The sequence below is a fragment of the Balaenoptera physalus genome (genome assembly GCF_965194825.1).
Source record: "Balaenoptera physalus genome assembly, chromosome: 3".
NCBI classification, from domain to species: domain Eukaryota; kingdom Metazoa; phylum Chordata; class Mammalia; order Artiodactyla; family Balaenopteridae; genus Balaenoptera; species Balaenoptera physalus.
Window position 1 is genome coordinate 139,824,739 of NC_138890.1, and position 22,042 is coordinate 139,846,780.

A 22,042-nucleotide genomic window follows, 5' to 3' on the forward strand; every position below is an offset into this window, starting at 1 on the left:
TTATGATAATTTAAGAGTTAATTTGACAGAGGCAGGGATGGCTTCATGGGTGTGAGGTGCATGACCTGGCTGTTGCAAAGGGACCTCCTTTGGGAAGGACCCTGTGCTTGGATTAAGGCTCTGCTACAGCCATCTTGAAATTCACAATAATGTGATCTTTGAATTTATGTTTTGTATGTGAAGTCCACTGGGACAACAAAGCATGAATATGAGCATCGGAGCTGCAGGGTGGCAGCTGGGCATACACAGGTCCAGGCCTGAGGGCACAGCAGGAAGTACAGAAGCCAAGCAACGGACCAGGCAGCAAGGCACACATATGCACGCCTCAGCAGTCTGGGGTGCTATATGTCCCCAGTGTGGCCAAGCCGGAACTGGGCTCAGGTTAGCAGTGGCAAAGGCAGCAGCAGTGTGACATAGGAGTGCTTCCCATGCCAGCAAAGGTAGGACCATGGTAAGAGCCACCTGCCTATCAGTCCCAGGAGCCCATCTCCAAAGAATCTACACAGATATTAAATCTCTTGCCTACGTTCCAAGACAGAACCTGAGGAGCTCAAGCAATAAACTTTATCAATAAATTATTACAAAATAAAGGAGTTCACATGGCCATTGAAATAAAGGTTATCAGGGAGTTATTAGAATTCTTGAGTTTGAAATTTCCAGATCTGAAAAATCCTGCAACATTGCAAAGCAGATGTACACAAGCCTAGAAATATGGATTAAATTTATAGATCATCACATATAACGGAAAATAACACTATTATCATATGAAATTTTAAATAAGCCAGTTATTAACAAGAAAGACAATTTTTAAATTAAATTTTCCTTGTAATTGAAAATACAGGAATAGAATACATAAACAGGCATTATGGATTATATAAAAATCATGAAACTACTTTTGGTTTCTTGTATGACCTGGGCAAGTTATAGGAAATGTCAGAGGTAATATTAAAATATCATTGCATACACTTACATTTAACATTAAATTCAGTATAAAAGCAGTGTAAAGGTTCTTTGTTGTGATGGAATTGTTCTGTATCTTGACAGTGATGATGAATACAGGAACCTACACATGTAATAAAATTGCATAAAACTGAATACACAAATGAGTACACATTTAGTGAAATATGAATGAGATCAGTGGATTGTATCCATGTCAATTTCCTGTTGTAACATTGCACTATAGTTTGCAAGATGTCACCATTCAGGGAAACTGATGAAGGGTACATGAGATATTTCTCTATTATTTCTTACAATTTCCATGTTAATCTATAGTTATTTTAAAATAAAAACTGTAATTTAAAAAATCACATTCAGTTTCATGAATGTGATTTATATGAAGAGTTCAATCCTTATTAAAAATTATTCCATGAGAATTATCAGCTCCAGATGTACTAAAATTTATATATTAAAATAATTCATCAAAAATTTATCCTAATGTTGTCCCAGGCTATAAAATACGCTTAATAGTTCCAGTAACAGTTGCATCAACAGAAAGATCTTCCTCAAAATTAAAAATGTATCAGAAATTATTTGTGATCTTGCATTAGCCAAAAGCAACATGTCATTTTCAATTTTATCATTGAAGATGAAATCATTAATTGTATAAGTTTTGATGACCTAAGAAATGAATTTGTCAGAAAATTGAGCCAGAAAAATTGTATGATCAATCAAGATATCACAATAGTATAGTAGTATTACTTGTATTTTATATAATTATGACAGCAAAATTTCATTTTTTGAAATGTGCAAATTTGTGTTGTTACTCAACTAGCAGTATTATCCTAAGTTTTATAAGTAATAAAATATTTTAAGGAAAAGTCTTTATATATTATTATCTTTAACAGTATCCTTCTTCCCTACATTTTGCACTGAAGGGCTTCAGATTTTTATTTTGCACTGAGTCTCATAAATTATTTACATCCTGGACTAGGGAGTTTGAGACAAATTGATCAAAAAAGTCCTTTAAATTTTATTAGACACTATATAAGACATATTGAACAGCTTATTTTTGTAGAATTGAGCTTAGCATAAAGTTTTGAAATGACATCAGAAATTGCATCTAATAACTAATCTCTGAAGTCAGGGTTTTTTTTCAGAGTGTCTGCCAAGATATTATTTTGCTTATTTTATTCTATTATTTTATAGAAAGCCAACAAGATTCATCCATCAACAACCCTGACTTTTGAATTTCAATAAACATTACTCACATTACTCAGAGAAGGCTTCAAGGAAGTCTTTTCACTTATCAGATCTGTATTTCCAAATAATGTTTATTTTTCATTTAAGACATATAGGACTAGGGACTACACAAGTATACCATTTGGACTTTCAAAATCTAACATCATAGTTTTCATAAAATTTCCTATACTTAGGCCTATATGCTTCACATCTATCTGCAGCATTTCTCAGCTTGCAAATATATTGCTAGAGAATGACCAGATTTCCTGGAAACTTTCAAATGAGCTCATCAGCGTTCATTCATTATCCCAAAAGGAATGTTTAGTTTTTAAAACAGCACATCAACAACTGACTAGGATTGTGTATTATAACAGTAGACTATTTCTATTTCATTTTGCTGGGCAAGCGTTGAAAAAACATCGTCATTTGATTAGCTACTGGGGAGAAGTACCCGTGTAAATGCTCCATTACAAGAATGTTATAATGCTTCTGTGTACGGGTCATACTGTTTCATGGTTTTTCTTCTGCTATCCTAATGGTTCAGTCTACTTCCTCTTTTCTCTTCTGTTGCAGAATGACTCTTGGGGAAAGCAGTATTCATACGCACTCTTCAAAGCGATGAGTCACATGCTGTGCATCGGGTACGGAGCCCAGGCCCCAGTGAGCATGTCTGACCTCTGGATCACCATGCTGAGCATGATCGTGGGGGCCACCTGCTACGCCATGTTTGTTGGCCACGCCACAGCTCTAATCCAGTCTTTGGATTCTTCAAGGCGGCAGTATCAAGAGAAGGTAATTTGTTTTATCTCTAATACGTTCAATCGGCTAGTTTGTAAACTTAATTGTGTTCAGATAACTAAACTATGCCCTCTATCAAAACTACAATGAGATAAAATGTTTAAAGGAGGAAAACACAATCTGTTTCCATATTTTGAAGTTTCTTCAAGGTGGTCCTCGTAGCTTTTGTTTCCAATTTCTCTCTTAAATAATACATATTTTTTTAAAAAATCTGAATTTTCATTCACAGAAAAAAATAGTTACCTGTTTCAAAATGTATGAAGCTAATTTAAGGTATTATCATGGTTCATGTTCTATACTTTTTCAACAGTTAAGATAATATAAAGACTTCTCTTATACAGTTAGAAAAATATGTTGTTAGCTGATTAAATGCAGACAGGCAGCCATTGCACGTCTCTCTGTGCCTCTCTGCATGTTACAATCATAATTTATATTAAGTCCATATGCATAGCTGAACATATGTTGCCCTTATAAGCTAGATAAGTCACCATACACCCTCTTTAAAATGCATACAACAGCTGCTATCATACATTCACACGCACAATATGTTAATTAAAATGATTGGTGCTCTAAACTTTTCTCAAAAGAGAGACAAAAAGTAAATTTGTTCACTGATTTATTCATCGGATTTTTTTAATATGCTGAATTACTTTGGTTGGGACTAGACCTTGGATAATCAGCCAGTACTTATATTCTTCACCAAATAACAGTAACTTTCTGACAGATAAGAATGTTTTATAACTGAAGGTAGACTTTCTAAAGTGGGAGCTCTGTTGAACATGACAGAATATATAATATGCGCCTTGCCAAAGAACATATCTGAAAGTAATGGTTAAAATAGTTCTAGAATACGTCTCCTGGTGAGTGATAACAGCTTAGACTCATAATTACTCACAAAACAGCCAAAGATCTTTCATTTGTGGCTTTATTTACAGAAGTTTTCAACACTTTAGTCACACAATAGGAAAAAAGGGAACCTAGATACTTTATTTCCCTTGAATTTAATTACACTGCCACCAACTATTACAGTGAGCAAGCTGATGTTTTATTACTGAAGTAATGAAAAGATGAACCACCAAAGTAGCTTCAAGGTTCATTTTAAAATAAAGCCTCCAATTAAACTGCAAAGAACAAAGCACATACTAAGGGGAAAGAAACTCCATAAAATGGTGATTTTGAGTAAAAATTATATGCTCAATAGAATTTGGGCTAAATTTATGGGGATTTGAGATAAGACTACATATATGTTTCTGTTACACTATTTCTTTTTCCCTTTCAGTGGGTATTGCTTTTCATAAAAATGCTCTTTCCCACTTCCTTTTTGCCTACATCATTGCTACATATTTTCTTAAAAATAAACAAATCTTTAATTTCTAGGATTGCGTTTATTAGCATTGTATTGCCTATTAAGTCAATTCACCATTTTTATGTTTTTAGACCTGCTCTATAAGCCACGTTTAACTTGGCAACCCAATTTATTCAACTATGTAGTCATAAACATTTATATGCAAATATATTATGATGTTTTTCATAATTCAAGTCATCAAATTCTTGATCTTACAAGTGCTTAATAAGGGGCAAGGATACTGGGGTAACTTTTTGTTACTTTCTGACATTTGAAGCAATTTAGTCAGGAATAGCTGATTAAAGAAATATATTTTTTTGGTCTCCAAACCAAGATCTGTCAAGAAGTTTGGTTCTAGAATACCGTTCCCATTTTCTACTCAGCATAATGTAGGTCTTAAAGACATTGTGTTACTTTTTAAAATTTATACTTTTATGAACAATAAATGTCTTATTTTCAATTCAGTCTTATAGAATTGTTCGCATAATGTATGATTGGCTTGCAGCTTCCTTTGTGATTTGGCCACTTTGGGTTTTTCTTTTAGGTAAAATACTCATAATACAGAATTCACCAGTAACTGTTTTAAAGTGTACAGTTCAATGGCATTCAGTCCTTTCATAATGTTGTGCAACCAGCACCACTATCTAGTTGTAAGACACTTTTATCCTTTAAGCATTAAGCAGTCACTCCCCATTTTCCCCTCCCCCATCCCAAGGCAACTACTAGTCTGCTTTCTTTCTTTTGATTTCCCTATTCTGTATATTTCATATAAATACAATCATATAATATGTGACCTTTTAAAATATTTTTGAGGCTCATCCAGTTTGTATCATGTATCAGTGCTTCATTCCTTTTTACGGCTGATTAATGTTCCATTAATTAGTTAATTAATGTTTTGTTTATCCATTTATAAGTTGATGGATTTTGAGTTGTTTCTACCTTGGGCTACTGTGAATAGTGCTGCTGTTAACATTCGTGTACAAGTATTTATTTGAGCACCTATTTTCATTCCTTTAGGTGTATACCTAGGAGTGGAATTGCTGGGTCATATAATAATTCTAGGTTTAACTTTTTGAGGAACTGATTAATTATTTTTGTAGTTAGTATTTGTCTTTAGGTATTGGAACCATCTGCCATGGATGTCTGCAAAATTAATAGTGATACTACTTTCACTGCCATGTATCCAGTAACATATTTTTGATGCAAAAGAAGCGAGCTGTAACCAATAGCTATTATAGTAGCCTTTCAGAATGTGTTGGTCTTCAACCACCTAATCTGGCTCCAGAATTCATTCCTCTCCATCACTTACCATACTCTTTGTCTCAGGTGAACATATTTTTAAGTCTAGTCTGCTACAAGTCACCTAGCCCACTGTTTTAGTTTGGAATCTCAGAGTCATTTAATTCTTCCTTCCCAGGGAACATCTCTTCAATCTGGATCCCCCAGGTTTAAGTAGTTCTATCATCCCGAGCAGCAGAATAAGGTCCTCTGATTATGAGATCCTAATCTACACAATATCCCAATGCTGATAATCTGACAGGGTTATAGTGTCGATCATCCTCATTGTTATTATTATTATTTTCTCTCTTGACCAAAAAAATGTGTGATGATCTTTATATTGTCACATTGCAGGTTAAACTTGGACTTGAAGCGCATTGTATGCTGTTCATTTCATGAGCTATCATATTTTGTATTCTTTTACATTTCAGACAGCTATATTTCCCCCTTCTCTTAGGTATAGACTTTATGGTGTAAAATGGGTAGTATTTAAAATGTGCCTCTCCTGAGGCTCTGCTCTGGTTTACCAGCAGTCTGCATAGTTTCTGTTACTGGTTACTGAACAAGCTCAACTTTGAAATATCCAAACACAGTGCTTTTGTTTTGTTTTGTTATTTTTATCTCCAGTTACTGTTTTTATTTAGCGAGGTTCATCTTTCCTGGGCAAATTAAATCTTTCTGCATCCCCACCCAGGACTTTCTGGGGCTGGAAGAGCCAGGAGTGAGGAAGCTGGGCTTGCTCTGTAGGCTCACTTCTCTCTTCTATTATAAGCCTACTAGGAGCTGCTGTTATGTCTTCTCATCAAGGCGGAAGATAGCAGTGAGGAGGAAAGGGAAGGGAAGAGGCAGTTTGAATGCACCTGCTAGAGCTGTTAAACTAGTGTCCCTGGATGGGTCTGGCAGATAATTCAAACTGGCACTTTCTTTGAGAGATCCTTTGGGCATTTTAGGTGAACCCCATTGAGTCCCTCTCCTGCACTTCCCTAGAAGAGGCCCTGAGAATTTGCCAGTCATCTGCAGCCTCTTTCTGCTGAGGGCTCCTTGCTCTGCCAGTGGGCACTCTTGGACGGGACCGAAGATGTAATGCTGGCCCTCCTATATCACTCGGGTCTGGTCTGCAGAGAAGCCCTCATGCATCCCTCTCTTAGCCCATCTCTCTCAGCACTGCTGCCTCCTCCACCAAAGCAATGAAGAGCCTGTGTCTAGCCTTCTTCAATTCCTTGGCAGGAGTCAGGCCCCAGTGTCCACAGGCTATTTACATGTTTTCGGAGGTGAATCAGACCCCAGACTCACGTCTCTCAACTATGTGAACTTACTTCAAAAATCCCCAAGTGATTTTCTTGAAGCTCCCCCGACAGGTCAAGTGTTAGAAGATAGCCTCCCCTATCCCAAAGCAGTCTGGGAAAGGGACTCAAAGAAGAGCAATCATTCTCTTCAAAGAAATCGGTTCCCTATCGTCGTCAGGAAAATTCTCACTCTATTCTCTGACCCCTGTAGACCTCCAGAAGTCTTGACCCCTGGATCATCGCTTACAATTGTAAACCCATGTAGGAGAGAGGAGTCTCTTGCATAACCACCATTCTGATATCTCAGATGAGCAGTTCAGTGAACATGAGGAAGGAAGAGTAAGTCCTAGTCTAGCAGCTTTTTAGACCTGTTTTTAAAATCTCAGCTCTTCTCAAAGCCTCTTCCACAGATAATGGAAATAAATCATAAACATACACATATGTATACATATATACTACACGTGTATATATATATGGTTTATTGTTGAATTACATATATAATTGTTCCCTGGTCAAATAAGTTTGGAAATGTTGATTGAAACAATGAATTGAAAAGGTTTTTTGCTATAAATGTGTGTGCCCTGAACATTGAACATTTTGTCTCTGCCCTCTATGCCAAACCCCCATGTATTTTAGGTGATTAATGCATACTTTGGGAGATACCTATCTAGAAATATTCCTCACAGTTACCATTCCTTTTTTTTAAACTGACCTTGGGTAGTTACTACCTTCTCTGGATATATCCACAGTTCATCTAGTCTTGAAATGAAACTGCTTTAGATCACTGTGTCTTTCTACTGTTGTGTCTTAGTCCTTACACTTGGGCACCCCTGGGAAGCCTACTATTATTTCTAAACTTGTCACTCTCTTTCCTGTCAAATAATTATAGTAATAGCAGCTTTTAGGTGTGCAATTTTCCTTCTGTAATAAGCAAGAATTTTAACACAAAACACATTATGAATTCAGAGTAAGAAGTTTTCAACTCGCCTTGGTGTACCTGATGTACATGAATGATTTTTAGTGTGAAATTTGAACATGACAAATATTTAATTGTATGAGGAAATGATCAAATTGAAATAACTTTATACACTGAATAGCTTCTGAATCCAGGAAGCAGAGTGTATATAAATCTAAGGCAGGTGCAGGAATGATTTGTTTAAATAGACTGTGCTTTCTAATGATAGGGCACAAGGCGGTGAGCCAGTGCTGCCCTGGGCTTCAAATATTGATTATGTTGCCTAAAATTGTAAAAACTACTGATTCTTCATTTAATAATGATAAGAAATTGAAATTCTAAATTTATCCAAATGGACAAAATTTTATCATGTTGGCAAGTGTTTATATGATGTCCATTAAAATCCCTTTGGAATAAGGAGGTACAGTTTAATGTAAGTAGTCTCTCAACCATACTGGTGAGTTATATGTAATCCTGCATGAAACCATATTGAGTTATACAGTTTTATTTAATCATATGAAATACATTATATCCTAAACCAAGTCAGTTCAGACAAATATTATTTCTTTGGTTTTAATTCATAATCCATAGATACTTATTCTTTCCTTGTAAAGGAAGGGCTATAGTCAGGACTGTCACATAAATTTCTTATTCCCCAGAAATATTTTTAATCAGTCTAATCTTCCAAATTTGTATAACAGAAGGTTATGACCAGAGACAAGAGACTGGACACTAAGACCTGCTCTCATTTTCAAGCTACTTAAATCCCATTTGCAAGAAAGCAAATTTCAGGTCATTTAAAATAAAGTGATTACGACTGATATGTATACTTTCATGGTAATATGCCCTTCAAAAAGAATTTGGTTGGAGGAGGAATGATGCCAAACCAACTTTTAAACTCTTATGGATCTCACGGCCAAATCTCTCTTCCAGCCACGTAATTATTGTTCTCGCAACAAACCAAATGATTCTGACCTGCCTCCAGCACCTTTCATCCTCCCCCCTTACATACTTTAACCCCTTTTACTGTTTACACAGGTTCTGTCCTTCCCTTTGGAAGACTGTGACACCTTCCCTGATTATCCCAAGCTATAATAATCTGTTTATTGTGTATATTCTATCTGTTCAGAGGGAATATAACACCATGATGGGGAGACCTGTGTCTTTGTTATTGTGTATTTCAGCCACACACGTAGAAGCCTCAGTGCTGTGATGCTCAGAGGGGGCAGTGAGGATTAAGAATATTTACAGATGTCCAGCCTTTTTTCTAGCACATAAATGGGATTAAGAGTTCATCCTTTGACCTTTTCTGAATTCTGTCACTTGAATATACATGAGAGTATCTTTTTAAAAGTGTTTATCCTGTTGTTTATTTACATGTATGTAAACATATTGCCTCAGGTGTTATAGCAGGTACAGATTTAGGTACGTATGTATTCATTTAGCTCAAACACACATCACTTTTTGGAAACTAAATTTTCAGTATGCTTTCCCTTCTGGAATTCTGAGATTGATTTCCTGTAAGTAAAAGATATATTATCAAAATGTCTTTTATCAGGGTTGAAGCCATTTCTTCGTTGCTGGGTTGATCAGGAATGTGTTCTGCTTTAGGGTATGATGGAACCCTTTGTTTCAAAAAGAAAGATGGGAGAGATTGTCAATGTAATTCTGAGTCTTCAAGTTAAAAAAAGCATTCTATGACCAGACTAATGGCAGATCAAAGGGGAAATTTTTGGAGTAATGGTTCATTGGCCATGATGGTTTATAAATAATACTATTATTCAGTTTAAAAGAAAAAAAAATGTTACATCCTATTTTGCAACCCATCTTCATTATATCAAGAAATTAGTCAGTTGAGCTTCTAATTTGGTTTAATAGTTTTGTAGGCTATAATAATATTTGTCTTCAGAAAACAAAGGGGCTTTGAAGTTATAATGATCTTGAACTTGGAAAATCATATCAACCCAGTATTTAAAAGAAAACTGACCTGATGTCCTCATTTTCACTGAGCACATTCTTAGTGGGACGAGGTAGCTCTAAAATCAATGTGCATTCAGCAAAATGTTTCATGGGTTTTCTTCGTTATTAGTAAATGCCTTCTTCCTTCCTTTACAAATGAGAATGCCATGAGCAAAACTCCCACATGGTTCCTTAATTAGTTGGAAAGATTTCCAATTCAGCTATACTATATACTTTTGCTTCCCAGGAGCTGAATTTTACATACTCTGGTATGTTAAAGTGGTAGTACTGCCAAACATTCTCAGGCCAGGGCAACCTCAGACTGGGAATATATGTGAGATTTTCTCATAGAAAAATAGCAGTGCCATAGCCCTTGGGTTAGCTTCATGTGGCCACTTGAGCTGCTGACAAATTGGGCTCCTGGCAGAATAATACTTTACGTGATCAGCTGGGAAAAGTATTATTACATTAACTAAGTACTGTTATAGAGATAGGTACAAGTAAAGGGAGGGAGCTTGAGGCTGTTAATTTAACCAAGGAGAAAAACAGAATTTTGCCTATTGTAAATCTCTTATACTAATGATTTTCAATCTTTGTATTTTAATATATCCCAGTGGTATCCCTTTCACTGGGTGATACTTTCCGTACCAAAACTCAGTGGTATATGCTGAAATTTCCTGCTTCTTTGTTGTGGGTATTCATGGTTTCAGGACTGTACGAGTTGCTAAAGATTTGTCCTCACCAATCCTTCTTTAGTTCTTTGCAGTTTACATTTATCATCGACAGCACATCTGATACCTGCTTCTAATGGCTCTAAAGTAGAGTTGTATTTTCTACTATTTTCTTTTATTGGTTGATGTATGGATATAATTTTTTAGAAATGTTTGAATTTTCATTTGAATGTCCTCCTTGAAGTTCTTTTTCAAGTGTTCTGCTGTATTGTATTTGTGTCCTTTATATGTCATAAGACATAAATACACTATTAAGCACTTTTACAGGGCAAAAGCTTGTCACCAGGGATCCACTAATCTGGCAAGAACCCACAATGGGCAAGAATCACTGCATGTACTTGGATTTGTTTAGTTAGATCACTGGGATCCATTGGAAATGGGCCTTGAAGAATATAGAGGAGATCAACAGGCAGAGATGATCACCACTGGAGAAATGTCCCAGAAAAGAGCCCTAATTGTGAGAAGATTCCTGGCAGACAGGAACAAAATGTGCAAAGGCCCAGAGGTGGCTCTGTGTGGGGAATATTGAATTGTCTAGTTTGAATGAAGTGAAAACTACCTTGCTGGGCAAAGTGTGAAATTAGTTTAGGTTGTGGTCCACCTAAGAATAGCTTTCAACGCTGGAGTGATGAGACTCTGCGTTGGGAAAAGGATAACGCTTGCAAAATTTTAGCAACGGGAGGTAGTCATTGAAATTGTCTTTTAAGAAAGTAAATCACAGTAGTGCATGAAATATGGGGCACTCCTAACCTAGATTGTAAGGGTCCAAAAGCAAATAGATCACTTCGTAAATGCTTACCGATAGAATCATTAGCACAAATATATTAACAGAACAAGAATGCCAGCCTTTTAAGTAGATAGGGACACTCTGATCAATTAAACTGCTGGAAACAACAGTCTTTTATAAAGAAGTAGGATCCGAATAGTCTTCGGAGTTAAGATGTCATGTGAGTTGAGTCTCAAGTAATCCACTTTTTATCCATTTGATGCGTATTTATTGAATGCTTACTATGTGTCAGGCCTGGTACAGGGTGCTACGCATACAAAGTGAGCAAGCAGATATGGTACCTTCTCTCATGATGGTTCTTGTAGTACAGTAGGGGTGGGGGAGGGGCATGACACAGTAACAAGGTTCACAGAAAGCAATAAATTATAAAAATTTTAAAAGTGCTGAGAAGGGAAATATAAATGTCTGCTAAGAGATTTTTAGTCTTCGACTTGATTCATATGGGATGTGGTGGGAGTGGGAGAGAAGAAAAATTAATATTTAGGAAGAGACCTGAAGAATGAATAGAAGTAAGATAGTGAAGTAAACAGCATGGGAAAAAGCACTGAATGTGAAAAAGCTTGCCGTGATTCAGGAACAGACAGAGGGAAAGTGTGACTAGAGCACAGAGAGAAGTGAAATGGCTCTGGATGAGACTGGAGAGCCTGACATGGGTCAGGGTGGATGGCACCTCATAGGCCTACTTAACCATGTTGTATTTTAGCCTAAATGCTATGAGAGTCTATTAAGAATTTGAAGCCGAAGAGCGGTACAATTAGATAAGATTTTTTAAAAGAGTGTTCAGTCAACAGTGTGCATAATAGATTAAAGTATAGCAAAAATAGCCTAGGGTTCTTTGTCATTAAGTAAATGGGCCAGTGCTAGGATTGGTGGAAATATTAAATTGGGTGGAAATATTAAGCAGCCCATTCCACATTGAATAAATACTACTCAGGGCAAATGCTGAGCTGCTATAAGAAGAAGATCCAACAAGTCGGTGCCCTAAAGAACTGTATAATTTTGCTAATAAACTCTGTGTGATGAGAGGCCAGGTCAGCGGGATGACACTGCTCCAGGTGGTCATTTTCAGAACAGATTCTTCCAAGTTGTTCCTCTACTGTCACCTGGAACAGTATTTTCCAACATTTTATATGAATTTTCATTACCTGGAGAGCCTGTTGAAACAGATTTGTGGACCCCACTTCCAGAGTTTCTGATTCATTAGGCCTAGGGTAGGGCGTGAGAATTTTTATTTCCAACAATATCTCAGGTGCTGCTACTGGTCCAGAGACCACCTTTCGAGAACCACTTCCCTAGGGTATTGTTCTTGTCTGCACGTTTGAAGCTATGCTTTGGACATGTCTGCCTTCTAGCTCATGACAAGAGGAAGGAGAGAGATAGACATCACTTCTACTCACATTCCGTTGATGAGAACTTATACCTGTTGATACTCAAGGAAGCTGAGAAATTTAGTCTAGCTGGGCAACTTTGTGACCAACTAGCAACTCTATACAATATAGAAGAGACAGAGAATGGATTTGGTGTAAAACTGGTGGCCTCTGCCACAGATACTAGAGTGAAAATGAGGAGTCAGGAAAATGCTTGGGATTTTCTAGGAAGCATACATTTTGGACGGGTTATAGCATACTTGAAAAACAATAGTAGATACAAGGCCTAAAGCCATTTGTACCGGTTTGGTAAGTAATGGAGAGCCATTGAGATTTGGAATATATCCTGACTCTGTAAGAAGAAAAATGATAGAGAATGGGGAGATATATGGAACAAGAGATGATAGAATAAAATGGAAGAAAGAACTTATGTCTTCCATTAAGCCATCTGTTAGTAAAATTAAAATGGGTTATCTAGAATGCTTCTAATGCACTGTGTCTTATCTACCAGGGATAATGAAGTGTCCTTAAATAAAACATTAGTGGGATGTATATTCTTTATTTAAAAAGATATTACTGTTAAAAAAATCTATTATATCAAAAACTTAGGTACCAATAATTTTATCTTCCCTTGCTTTTCAATTGTGATCTGATCATACTGAATCACCACTGTGGATTTTTTTCTGTCATTTTCAATGAAAAACAGTTCATATAAAACAGAATTACACCAGATGTGTCATAAAATAGCATTTATTCTTCACTATCTGAAGTAGGATTTTTTTTTTCTGAAGATTATATGAAATGAAATAAGAACTCATGAATTTAGAACTGAGTATATTGATAGTCTGAACTTGAAATACAAATTTAGAACTTTGATATACAAATGAAGCAAGTATAAACCTCTTTGATGCAAAATATTTTCAACTTTTTTTGGACTATAGCAATATTTTACTTAAACAATATTTTACTTAAATGCAATATTTAACAATAACAAAATACAATATGATTATTGTGTTTATTATTATCCTATTGTTAACAATAACAAAATACAATAACACAAATTTTACTTAAAGTGTACCTTCTTTTATCAATTGAATATATAATGATAGGATAATGACCATTATCAGGTGATAATATGACATAATGTAATTCAGATGATAGTATATGATAGATGATTATATTCCACATTCGCTACTTAAGCTTTGCCAAGTGAAATTACCTTAGAATAGTATATTCATTTTAAAAGATTTCTTGTTGTCCTCCTACTTTCACCAAGTTATTATTAAAATTAATGAACTAAAATTTTGAAAGTTATTTAAGCAGTTGGGGAAAAGCCACTATTGAAATACCTAGCATTAGCGTATTTAATGAAAAGTGATCTTCAACTTTAGTATTGTAGTTTTATTAAGTGACAATTAGAGAGGATCCAAGATGTCTAATAAATGATGAAAATAGATTATTTCAACTTTTTCCCCAACGAGTATATAAAATACTGAGTTTCATTTTAATGTTATGATTTCTTCTTTTATTTCCTGGTGGTGGGCTGATCATTAGAGCACCAAATTATTTTTCAGTTATTAACAGAAATATCTCACTTACTTGGAGCTCAAATTGCTAGTAATCATGACTTCCTGTATTAAGCTCCACACCTGAATTTAGTGGAAACGCAGCACCTTAGCAGTAGATGCAGAGCTGCTAAAGGTAGATGCATAGAGAGGAATGGGGAAAAGAATCTATAAGCACGAGCAGGAACAGGAAAATGATAAAAACCATGTTCAGCAACTAAGTCAGCCCTGTGGCACAATGCAGTGGAAGACCACACCTTGCCTCTCTGTGAGGGTAGCTTTCAACTGGTTTAGATCAGGCTCTGGCTGGAGGACTCCCATCCCGCATCTGGGCTCCACCAAATTTTGATCAATTTATAAAATGTGTATTACAAAGAGAGTTCCCTCTGTTTGGTTGGCATCTGGCAGGCAGATTGTAAAGCTCAGCTGGTCCTACAGACATGAGAATTTGGGGTCATGGGTGCTGTTAGAGGTGAGGAAGTTCCAAATCACACAATGGCAGTGCCCAGAAAATAATGCACAGTTTATGCTGCTCCCAATAGCCGTGAACATTCTCAGACAGCCACATGGGGCACCAGGGGAAGAAGGTAATTGTGGAATTTTGTTTTCCAGTTTGCCCAACCTTACTTTTTATTTTTAATTGCATTTGCCATTTAATTCCTCCAGATTTTTCAGCCAAAATGTTTAGTACTTAAAAACAAACCAGGGACTTCCCTGGTGGTGCAGTGGTTAAGAATCCGCCTGCCAATGCAGGGGACACGGGTTCGAGCCCTGGTCCAGGAAGATCCCACATGCTGCAGAGCAACTAAGCCCGTGCGCCACAGCTACTGAGCCTGTGCTCTAGAGCCCGTGAGCCACAACTACTGAGCCTGCATGCCTAGAGCCCGTGCTCCGCAGCAAGAGAAGCCACCGCAATGAGAAGCCCGCATACCACAACGAAGAGTAGCCCCTGCTCGCCGCAACTAGAGAAAGCCCGTGCACAGCAACAAAGACCCAACGCAGCCAAAAATAAATAAATACATTTAAAAAACCCCCAAATCAGAAATTCTACAAACAAACAAACAGAAAAACACCTGAAGACACTTTTTTAAAGGCGGCAAACATTACTTGAAATGTCAGGAAAATTTACAATTGATATGAAGAATGATTATTCTGAAATATGTTTAAATGTTTTTAAAGGGTGAAGGGGTAAAAGCCTTAATTGTCTGGAAGTTTTCTTTATTGGAACATTGTTCCCTGATTGAATGACTCATTCTTCCCATCTTCTTGGCAATAATATTATAGCGTTCTAGTCATATAAGCTCCAGGAAGTTGTATGTTGGAGAAATCACAAAATTTAAGAAATTAAATTTACAAATCAATTCTCTCTTCTTTATAGAAATGAGTCAGATGACTAGATTCCAAACTTTAAAACATTAATAAAGTATTTATGCAGTCACAGTGATAATCCCTTCTATTAGCAATATGAAAAATCTAGCATAAAGAATGCTATATCACCATATTTTATAAACATATTATAAAATAGCATGCCCTTTTCATCTCGGATTTAGATATTAATAACTGGAAGCTGAATCTACACAATTCTAAAGAATCGTAACAAAGAAAATAGTATTCTGAGAATGAGTGTGCAATGGGGCTCATCAGTATTACAACATATCTATCAGGAGTTTTAAAAAATTAATAAACCGAAACCGTAATTAGAGTTGGGAGACCAGAGTGGGTATCTCTGACACCCCACAGCAGTAACAGAGTCCCACAGGAAGAAGAAAGACTACTCTTCTTTCCTGGGAAGGTCTCAGCCATGAAAAGCATGGACTTTTTGTTTAGCCCTCATGACTTCCTCTTCCCCTCTATAAAAGCCTTCTCCTCCCCTTGCTGTGCAGGGACTTGCACGTGGCTCGCCCTGGTTGCAGACCCCAAATTGCAATTCTCTGCTGATCCTGAATATACCCATCTTTCCTGGAGAAATACCTGGCAGTATTTCTGATCAACAGGACATATCTGCATTTTTAAATCGCTAGATTATCATCCAGATCGTTAATACTATCTAGACAACATTAACATAAACATTTTCTTAGCTTAAAAGCTGTTTAGTAAAGTTCTTTGGTTTTAACTGGAAAGAAGGAAGATTTTCCTATTTAGATATCTTTATTATGATTTTACTCTCAATCAGTTCACATTTTAGAGGTAAGGTTGAGATCCAGAGAGGTTAAATTACATTTCACATTCACACATCTAACTAGCAGAGTGGCAAATGGACGAAACATCATTCTTATTTTTCAATCCACTGTGCTTTGGAGGGGTACATAGGTAACTAAAGAGGATAAAATTTTCAGAAGCACTTTGCAGGACAGCCTTTGCACTTTTCTTTCAACCTTCAAAAACAGACCGTAACATCCAAAGACGACCATACTGTGAGCTGAAATTACTATTCTAAGATTGCAGCATTTATATAAACAATTTTTTTGAAAAAGGCAGAGATGCTTAGGTCAAACATTTGATAAGCAGATTAATTACATTCTTCCGTGGTTGAGCCCTTGTGTTTGGTGAACTAGAGTGTAAGTGGGCATTGTATCAAAATATGAATAACTTTTCACTTAAAAAAATATTTTGCCAGTGCAGTCAGCTTTATAAACAGTGAATTTACACTTTAGAATCAATTTTGTGGTTTTTATTGACAATAAAATAGTATCCCACAGATTTCATATGTTCCAAAGTTTTTCTTTGGCCAAATTTGATGTAATATACACATTCAGATGCCTATGAGGGTTATTAATATCTTATTACATTTGTCAATAAAATTTATACACAAACCTTGCATTTATCTAAAAGAAGACGTACTTGGCATTACAAGCAGCTTTACAAAAACCCTGAATACTATATAGAGATGAAAAAGGGAAACAGTGCATGCTGTGGCTCTTAAGCATTTATCATTAGAATCTCCCAACAAACCTGTAGAGGAGTTACTTTTCTTTTTTAATGGTTGGAGAAACGGTGGTAGAAATGGATTACAAAACTTATCTCAGGACACAGAGCATTTCACTGTTTTAGAATATAAATAAGTCAATTCCACAGGTTTTGCTAGCAACTTAGTCCATGTTTCTCAGATATTGTATACGCTGACTTTTTTTCTGGCTAAGTCTATGGAAATATTACTGTAGTTAGTATTTTATTATTTTATATTTTACTATTGAAGTGTTGCTAAAATATTAAGTATTTTGACATCAGCTGGAAATAATCCATTATTTTAAATAAGTGAAAATTAATAGTTTTTTTTTTTAATTTCCTCATGGAATTTGAAACTTAGTTGTAGATTTTGAAATTATGTACTCATGTTTTAAAATAATAATGGTTTGTTTTTCCAGGAAAATTAGTCCAAAAGTTTACAATAATTCAAAAGAAGACATAGTGGCATTAGACATACAAAAGGTATCACAGCATAGTAATCTGTAAAAAATTACTAGAATTTTTGAGTGATAATGTTGGCCCTGACATTTCCACAGTGATAGAAAGGTCACCCTATGATCTATTGTTTCTATAGAAATTTATCTGAAATTCTTACATTATAGATTAGATTTCTGTGAGTTCTAAAATTTTCTCAAGATTTTTCAGAAAAAAATATTAAATTATCTTCAAAGGTATCAAGTTTTATGAGGAATGTACCTTATTAATAAGCTATCTTATTTTTTGCATCTGATAATCCTACACTTGTTAAGATTCTTATGTAAACTAATTTTAAGAAATTGTGTAAGGAATCTAACTTTGTTCCCTTGAAAAGAGCTTTGCAACATCATAACAACTCTTTCCTAAAGGAAACACTGTATGATTCAGTGTAGCTGAAGATAGCTGCTAATAATTACTGTGCTCACAGCACACTTATCTTGACTGTGCCATTTTCTCTAGAAAAGTAATAACATTTAATAATTTCTAGTTTTACAAAGAGTAAGGAAATTAACCTCAATTTGAACAAGCAACAGGATGTCTTAATCTCTTAGTCCCAGAGATTTTCCTTTTTTGTAAATAACAAAAAGATTTCCTTACAATCATCTGACTCCAAAATATAATATTAATATATCTGTAGTATGTAAAAGGAGGTACAGGTCTTGCAAGGCCACAGGATGTACAAGGAACTCATAAGTGTCTTACCAGGTATTAGAGCCATGAAATATTACACTCTTTAGTTTTTCCTTTTGTGTGTGTGTGGTAAAATGTACATAACATAAAGTTGACCATTTTAACCATGTTTTTCTATTCACGTGTTATAAACATATTTAATAATCCAGGACTCAGCAATTTAGAACATTAATGTCTTCATAACATCACCCCCAATGTAACTTAATTTCCTCCAGAATGTCTTCTTAGCATGCCCTAGATGTCCATAATATATGCAGAAAATAATGAATTCATACATCTCAACTTGTTTGAGTTCTTGCTTTTTCACTTGATAATATATCTATATATATTTCCATATATGTCCTTTTTAAATTATTTTATTTTATTTTTTCTTTTTTTAATACTTTACTTTTTGATTTTTTAAATTTACAGAGTAATAGTCAGCAATAAAAAGAGATAGACTATTGATTCATGCAATGACATGTGTGAATCTCAAAGACATTATGCTGAGTAAAAGAAGCCAGACTTAAAATTTTTTATTCCATCGTCATAACACTTAACATGGGATCTACCCTCTTCACAAATGTTTAAGTAATCAAAATATTGTTGACTATAGATACAATGTTGTACAGCAGATCTCTAGAGCTTATTCATCTAGTTTAACTGAAACTTTATGCCTATTGATTAGTAACTTCCCTTTTCCTCCTCCCTTCAGCCCCTGGAAACCACCTTTCTTTTCTCTGATTCTGTGAATTTGATTATTTTATATGCTTCATAAAACTGGAATCATGGAGTTTTTGTCTTTCTGTGACTAGCTTGTTTAACTTAGCATTATGTCTTAAAGATTCATCCATGTTCTAGCATATTGCAGAATTTCCTTCTTTTTTAGGCTGAATAGTATTCCATTGTATGTATATACCACATTTTTATATCCATCCATCTGTTGAGGGACATTCATGCTGTTTTCATCTCTTGGCTATTGTGAATAGCGATACAATAATATAGAAGAGCTAATATCTCTTCCAAATCTTGATTTCAGTCCTTTCAGATAAATACCCAGAAATGGGATTGCTGGATCATATGGTAGTTTTACTTTTAAATTTTTGAAGAACTTCCATATTGTTTTCCATAGGGGCTGCACCATTTTGAATTAACACCAACAGGATGCAAGAGTTCTAATTTATCCACTCTTTTGGTTTTTGTTTTGTTTTGTTTGTTTGTTTTTGATAATAGCCATCCTAACAGGTGTGAGGTGATATCTCATTGAGATTTTGATTTGCATTTCCCTGGTGATTAGTGACTTCAAACATTTTCTCATATACCTCTTGGCCATTTGTATTTCTTCTTTGGAGAATTGTCTATTCAAGCCCTTAGCCCATTTTTTAAGTGAGTTATTAGGTTTTTTGTTTGGTTTGTGTGTGTGTGTGGCGGGGGGGGGGTGTTTTGTTTTATTTACTGTTGGGTTGTAGGAGTCCCTTGTAAATCTACCTCACTCCTTTTTTTATTAATCGTGGTATGCAAACATCACCACTATACATTTCCAGGACGTTTTAATCATCCCAAACAGAAGCTCTATACCCATTAAACAATAACTCCCATCCTTCCTTTTTGTTTTTACTATTAACTTTTAGATACAGTTATACTTCTGCTTACTGTCAAGTAGTAGTTGAATAAATTAGTAGATATGTCAATAAAAAAATGGAACCTAAGATTGTGTTTTATAGTGCCTTAAGGTGCTACCCAAGATCCTTGTTATGCTTTGCAGGGCAATATTTGTTGGTCTAAGCTTTCTTCATAGATCTTATATAGATTTATGGTAATCATGATTTTTTAATTTATTTTATTTCCTTGAGAAGGCAAGTAAAAATATAGGGACTTTTTATAAGATATTCATGGCAACCAAGAAATACCTTGTTACTTTGGATTAATTATAAAGATAAAAGTCTATTTATTTTTGTTATAATATAATTTTAGACTTTATCCAGGAGATTCTCTTTCATTTCTAACCAAAATATAAGGCTATTTTGATTAATCCATCTTTGACTATTGTCTCATAGGTTGTTTGAAATTATAAGTATGAAACAAAATCTCATTTTTATCTATTTTGGACTGTTATTTGTTGGCAATTTGTCATCTTATGTTAAAGAATGAGTTCACTTGAGATATAGAAGCCATAGTTAAGAAACATCTCTAAATTTAACTTGATTTCAAATAATTAATCAAAATTATACATAAAATATTAGTGTTTCAAATTTAACTAGAGTTAGGGCTTCTTTCCTCTCAGTCTATTTATGCCTTCACAGTATTTTTTTTTACTGTATTGAACATTCCAGAAAGAGTGATTTTAAATTCTGTTTAATTCCTGGAGCACCAAATAAATATGGCGTTGGTGCACAGTTACAGCTTAGTCTATTTCTCAAATAAAATGAATAAAAATTAATCAGATATCTACATAATTTGCCTTTGGCCACTGAGATTATCAATTTAAAGTCTCTTTTCTATCTTAACTCTAGTCAAGATTGATTTATTCCTTTTCAAATGCTTAAAGACTGAAGCCAATTATTGCCTATTATCATTCTTATTGTTGAAATCTTTCCCTCTTATTTCATAAGGATGAATTATTTTTAACTTAAAATTTAATAACAAAAATATGAAGGAAAGAGATACACATTTTACTGGTATAATAAAGATTTTATTCTTCAAAAATAACTTTAAAGTATTAACCCAGAATCTATTAGCTAGTAATGTTTCTAAATTGGTTCAATAAATTATTTACTTGTATTTGGAAAATATTCAGATAATAAAATAAAAATATGTTGTATGGGGCTTCAAACACACAAAAATAAAATCATTATAATGTTTTACTTTCAGAAAACAAGTGTATGTCTCAGATACACAGTTTAGAGACTGTGTTAGTAAATATTTTCCTAAGTAATGTACAGATTAAGAGGAGCATTTCATAGAAAAGTGTACATAATAGAAAAAAAACAAATGCTAGTGATCCAACATTGTAACATTAATCAATCAATGGATGGATGGATGGATGGACAGACACCAGTTACTTATAGAGCTCCACATGGAGAGAAGAGTAATTATGCTCACAGTGAGGGCTGGAGAACATGTTCTGATGTTACCTGGCTCCAGCCTCATCTTCAAGCTCAGGAGGAAACACAAGCTGTTGCACCAAGAGGGAACAATTCTCTACTTCAAGGAACATTTTCTAAATGTCTCTTTATCTGGTGTTGTTAATGAAGTTGGTGTTCTAGTTTATTAATTATTGTAGTTAACAGGGTTATCTTAGTCTGTTTGGGCAGTTATTAAAAAAAATACCATAATGGGGTGGCTTATAAGAAATAGAAGTTTACTCCTCACTGCTCTCAAAGTTGGGAAGTTCAAGATCAAGGCACAGGCAGATTTAATGTTTTATGTGGTCTGCTTTCTGGTTCATAGATGGTGCCTTCTTAGCTGTAATCTCACATGGTGAAAGGGGCAATGGAGCTTTCTTGGGCCATACAAGGGCATTAATCCTATTCATTCATAAGGACTCCATCCTCCCAAAGGCCCCACCTCCTCATCACCTTGGGGGGTTAGGTTTCAACATGAACTCTAAGGGGACACAGATATTCAAACCGTAGCTCGAGCTTTAAAAATTTGACCCAATAGTTAATCTTTTTCAAAGT

The 22,042-nt window shown here is 35.1% G+C and overlaps 1 protein-coding gene across 1 annotated transcript in view; it reads left to right on the forward strand.

Annotated features, from left to right (window-relative positions):
- The window catches only part of HCN1 (hyperpolarization activated cyclic nucleotide gated potassium channel 1), a 384,462-nt gene that overhangs the window by 263,389 nt on the left and 99,031 nt on the right, over nucleotides 1-22,042 (forward strand). The window contains exon 4 of the mRNA XM_082455878.1: nucleotides 2,752-2,970. Coding sequence (XP_082312004.1) covers nucleotides 2,752-2,970 — 219 coding nt within the window. The remainder of the gene's footprint in view (nucleotides 1-2,751; nucleotides 2,971-22,042) is intronic.